The 4,573-nt window shown below is 44.1% G+C and overlaps 1 protein-coding gene across 1 annotated transcript in view; it reads left to right on the top strand.

The window, feature by feature from the left end:
* The window catches only part of SYNE2 (spectrin repeat containing, nuclear envelope 2), a 366,194-nt gene that overhangs the window by 301,526 nt on the left and 60,095 nt on the right, over positions 1–4,573 (top strand). Inside the window, exon 93 of the mRNA XM_006864568.1 lies at positions 1,676–1,910. Within this exon, the coding sequence (XP_006864630.1) occupies positions 1,676–1,910 (235 nt within the window). The remainder of the gene's footprint in view (positions 1–1,675; positions 1,911–4,573) is intronic.

Genomic DNA, 4,573 nt, shown 5'->3' with positions numbered 1-4,573 from the left:
ACCTCATTTGCATGCAAAAGCTGGACAGTGAATAAGGAAGACTGTAGAAGAATTCATGCTTTTGAGTTCTGGTGTTGGAGAAGAATATTGAAAGTGCCATGGGTTGCCAAAAGAACCAACAGATCTGTGTTGGAAGAAGTGCAGCCAGAGTGCTCCTTGGAGGCCAAGATGGCCAAAATTCGACTCTCATACTTTGGACATATTGTCAGGCGGGACCAGTCGCTGGAGAAGGATACCATGTTTGATAAGGTGGAGGGTCACAGAAAAAGAGGAAGACCCCCAACGAGATGGATTGACCAAGTGGCAGCATCAATGGACTCAAGCATGGCAACAGTTGTGAGGTTGGTTGGTCCAAGATCGGGCAGTGTTTCGTTCTGCTGTGGATAAGATCGCTATGGGTCGGAACTAACTCGATGGCACCTAACAACAACAGCTGTTCCCATACCACCCTGACTGTGCCCGATTTCTCTAACTTAGAAGCTAAGGAGGGTTAAGCCTGGTTAGTACGTGGATGGGAGACTGCCTGAGAATACCAGGTGCCGTACACTTTGGAGTGCAGGTGTACTGGACTACTAACCAACCATAAGATTAGTGGTTCAAACTCACCAGCAACTCTTTACAAACCCTAATAGGGTCTCTATGAATTAGAACTGACTCCAAGGCACTTAACAACAGCAACTGTTCCCAGCAGTTGGCTCTGTCACAGCTGTGAAAAAAGGGGTTTCTCTCCATCCTGCATTCATGGGGCTGGGGTCACTGTGCAGTACCAGACCAAGCTGAGCAGAACTCCTTGGCCCATCCTGGCAGTAATTATGAATTCTCCCCATCATTACACGTATCTCTGATTTCTCTTTCCGGCATAATTAAGAAATGTAAAACCATTTCTTCTAGTTCAGAAGTAATAAACTCAAGCCAGTCCCAGAATGGTAAACTAGCTTTGATTTGATCAGTAAGGCAAAATGGGACATTCTTCCATAACCTGTTAAACCCTTTAAAAAAAAAAAAAAAATCATAGGCTGAATGCTATTTATCTGAGAAAGGCATCCTGGTGGTGCAACAGTTAAGTGCTCAGCTGCTAACTGAAAGGTTGGTACTTTGAATCCACCCGGTGGCTCCACGGGAGAAAGCCCTGGCAGTCTCCTTCTGTGAAAATACAATCTAGAAAACCTTCCGCGGAACTAACGTTTTGTCACGTGGAGTCTCAACTCAGCAAGACTCAGCAACAACATTTATCTGGGAAAGAACTAGTTGGATCATTGCAGAAAACATGCGCTTGATTGTTCAGATAATGTAAAGTACACCCTTCGAGTAATCAATGGTATTGTAAAGTACTGGCTTGTCCGTCCGTCCCTCTCCCATTGATCCAGTTGCTAGTTTTTCCAAGCAGCATTTACTATGTTGAAACAGCTTCACTTTGTTTAAGGGAATGATAGTCTTGCATGCTGTGACACAGTCCAGGTTGTATGCATACATCTTCTACAACTCGCACACTGCCCCGCCCAATGCCCCCATCTCATAAGTAACTTAAATGATACTCTTACTTTAAGACTTGTTTTCCATGTAAATTGTGCATTTGAATAACAAATCTGAGCTGCTATTACCTGTTGATTTTTTTTTTTTTCTGCTCATGAATGTTAGGATTTCACTAACATGCTAATGTTCTGTTTATATCAAGACCGGAGTTTGTTTCAAAATTCACAATGCTGAAGGACCAGTGGCAAAATGCTGCCCAGAGGGTTCAGCAGAAGAAGGGTGATATCAACGGGCTGGTGAGGCAGTGGCAATACTTCAATGCCTCCGTGGAGGATCTGCTCCGCTTCCTCACAGACACCAGCCACTTGCTGTCTGCAGTGAGGAGCCAGGATTGCTATAGTCTCTACCAAACCAGAAGTCTGATCCCTGAGCTCAAGGTAGGTTCTGTGAACACCTCAGGATTACAGGACGCTCAATCTGTGCGTAAGATGCTTACTCACCTCAGCAGAGGTCAGAGAAGAGAAAAGGTGTTAGGATGTTGGCTTTGAAGATGGAGGAAGGGGCCATAAGCCAAGGAATTTTGGGTGACTTCTAGAAGCTGGAAAAGACAAGGAAGCAGATGCCCCCCTGTATCTTCCAGGAGGAACACAAGCCTGCAGATACCTTGATTTAGGCCTGTGAAGTTGACCTCCACAATCGGAAGAAAATAAATGTGTGTTGTTTTAAGCCGCTAAATGTATGGTTACTTGTTTCAGCAGCAGTAGGAATTGAATATAGGCTGTATGGTTATTTTAGATTAAATAGATTCAGTGTTACCTTTCCAAGCTGAGACCTGAATGATGGAAAGGACCCAGCCCTGGAATGAGAACTATTAAAATGAGCAGAAGCAGCTTGCCAAAGTCTCCAATGTGGGAATCAGCTTAACAAAGAGGAGGAACAAAAACAAGACCAGAGTGGCTGGCTATGTGAGGAACATAGAGCCAGGAAATGTCTCTTTGTACAAATGTCGTTTTATAGGCTGTGGTGCAGTTCCCGGGCGAGAGTCTTGATGGAATAGGAGGCCTTTGAAGATTTTCAGTTGGGGAAAGGTCACCATAATGTGATTTGTATTTTTTTCAACGATCACTCCAGTTGCTCTAAAGACCATGAAATGTTATGGAGCTAAAGGAAGAGCAGGAACGCCAGTACTCACCTATTGCTACCTGACAGCAATCATTCTATCATTATCTCTCAAGTCTGGGGAATATTGTTGGTGTTAAGTGCCACCGAGACAGTTACAACTCATAGCAGCCCTGTTAGAGGGTTTCTGAGGAGCGCTTGGTGAGTTTGAACTGCCGGCTGATATTGCGGTTCAAACTTGTGATTGAGTGCTTATACAGCAGTGTCACACTACGGCTCCCGTGTCCAGCACCTCAGCTGGGAAGACTCAGACAACTAGGAGCTGGAGCAGCTGGTGCTCCCTGAGCATCATTCTTTATAGTCTCTCCACACAAGTCTTTTAGGTAGCTAGAGTTCTTACATGGCGGCTCAAGCTTTCATTGGCACATGTCTCAAGAAAGAGATGCATGCAGGTCTATTGCCATTTGATTTTGCCTTATAAGCAATATAAATTGTACTTTATTAATCAAGGCAGTTATGTGCATTCACTCAAGTTGAAGAGGTGTGGACAGTAGCCCCACCGCTTGATGGGGAGTGCCAAAGATCTGGAAGAACATATGGGACTAGGAAGATGGTTGCAGCCATCTGTGGAAACATACAGGCTTCCCTAACCCATTAGGATTAGCTCAGTAGTCTTTGAGAGTGATCACAGTGAAGATGGAAAGAAGGATGTTTTTGTACTTAGAGTTTACAAGGATGACTTATGGTTTGGCTGTGGTGGGTGAAAGAAAAGGCTAAATCAAGAATGACTCTAACTTTCTGGCTTGAGCATGTTGGTGTGGATTGATGTGCCATTGACTAAGTCAAGAAAGACAGTTAAGTTTCAGAGGTCACGGCGGTTAGAGCGCTTGACTCCTAACCAGAAGGCCAGTAGTTTGAACCCAGTAGATGTTCTGTGGGAACAAGCAGTCTGCTACCATAAAAATGTACAGCCTTGGAAACCTGGTAGGGTAGTTCTACTCTGTTCTGTAGGGTGGCTATGAGTCAGATTCCACTGGGGGGCAGTTGGTTTGGTTTAGGGTTTATTAGAACATCCTCTAAGTGGATATGTTGGACAGTACTATAAGAAGGACAAGTATGGAGTATTGTGTGCTCCTCCTGAAGATGCTCTGTTTTCCTTCTTTGGATTGAATTAGCTCAAGACTCCTTAGATCTATTGTGGGTTTTGTTGGTTTTTTAAAAATGTTTTATTGTGAATTATATGATAGTTTACATTGGAGAACATTAGCTTTACATTCATCCTATCGTATATCATTTCATTTGCCATGATTACAATCCCCTCGATGCATCATCAAACTGTTGCGGACCGTGTAAGACTAGTCAGAGGTTCGAGGCCCTATAGGGCCGAGTGTAACAAATGAGGCCGCTGGCAGTTAATGACAAATTACTTTCATCTTAATATTCAGTTATGTATATTAAATTAATACACGGAGCCTTTGACAATCCACAGATAAATGTGATATTTTTCCTAAAGCAGAGACTAAAGGTTGCAAGGTTAAGCCTTTCTCCAAAGGATTAACTAAAAATATCTTAGCTACTTCTCCATTCTTTGTTCTATAGACAAAGAACCCATCCACCCTAATCATTTTCCAGGTGCAGCCCATTCACCTGGGAGTCTCATCTCCAGTCCTCCTGAAAACCTGGCTCAGGAAGCTGAAGCAGCAGGACTCCGCCCAAGCTTTTGTCCTTATCTCTCACCTTCCCCCACCTAAGCTCAGGGGCTATAGATATGTTAATTGGGCCTGAGACTCCAAGTTGTTGGCCTGGGATTCCAACCAGCAAAGCACAATGTAAAGTTACCTGAAGGTCTGGAAAAGTACTGATATTAGCTGTACCTTGCCTAAGTCCCTCCCAGCTTGGTGTGAAGCTCCTCCCCTAAATAAAACAGAGGCCAGGGCCTCCCCAGGTGTGCATTACTGGTTGGAAGGCATGGAGTAAAGAT

Source organism: Chrysochloris asiatica, unplaced genomic scaffold (genome assembly GCF_000296735.1).
Source record: "Chrysochloris asiatica unplaced genomic scaffold, ChrAsi1.0 scaffold00067, whole genome shotgun sequence".
In the NCBI taxonomy this organism is placed as follows: Eukaryota; Metazoa; Chordata; class Mammalia; order Afrosoricida; family Chrysochloridae; genus Chrysochloris; species Chrysochloris asiatica.
The sequence above is the reverse complement of the archived record's forward strand: the minus strand, read 5'-3'. Positions and strand labels throughout refer to the sequence as shown.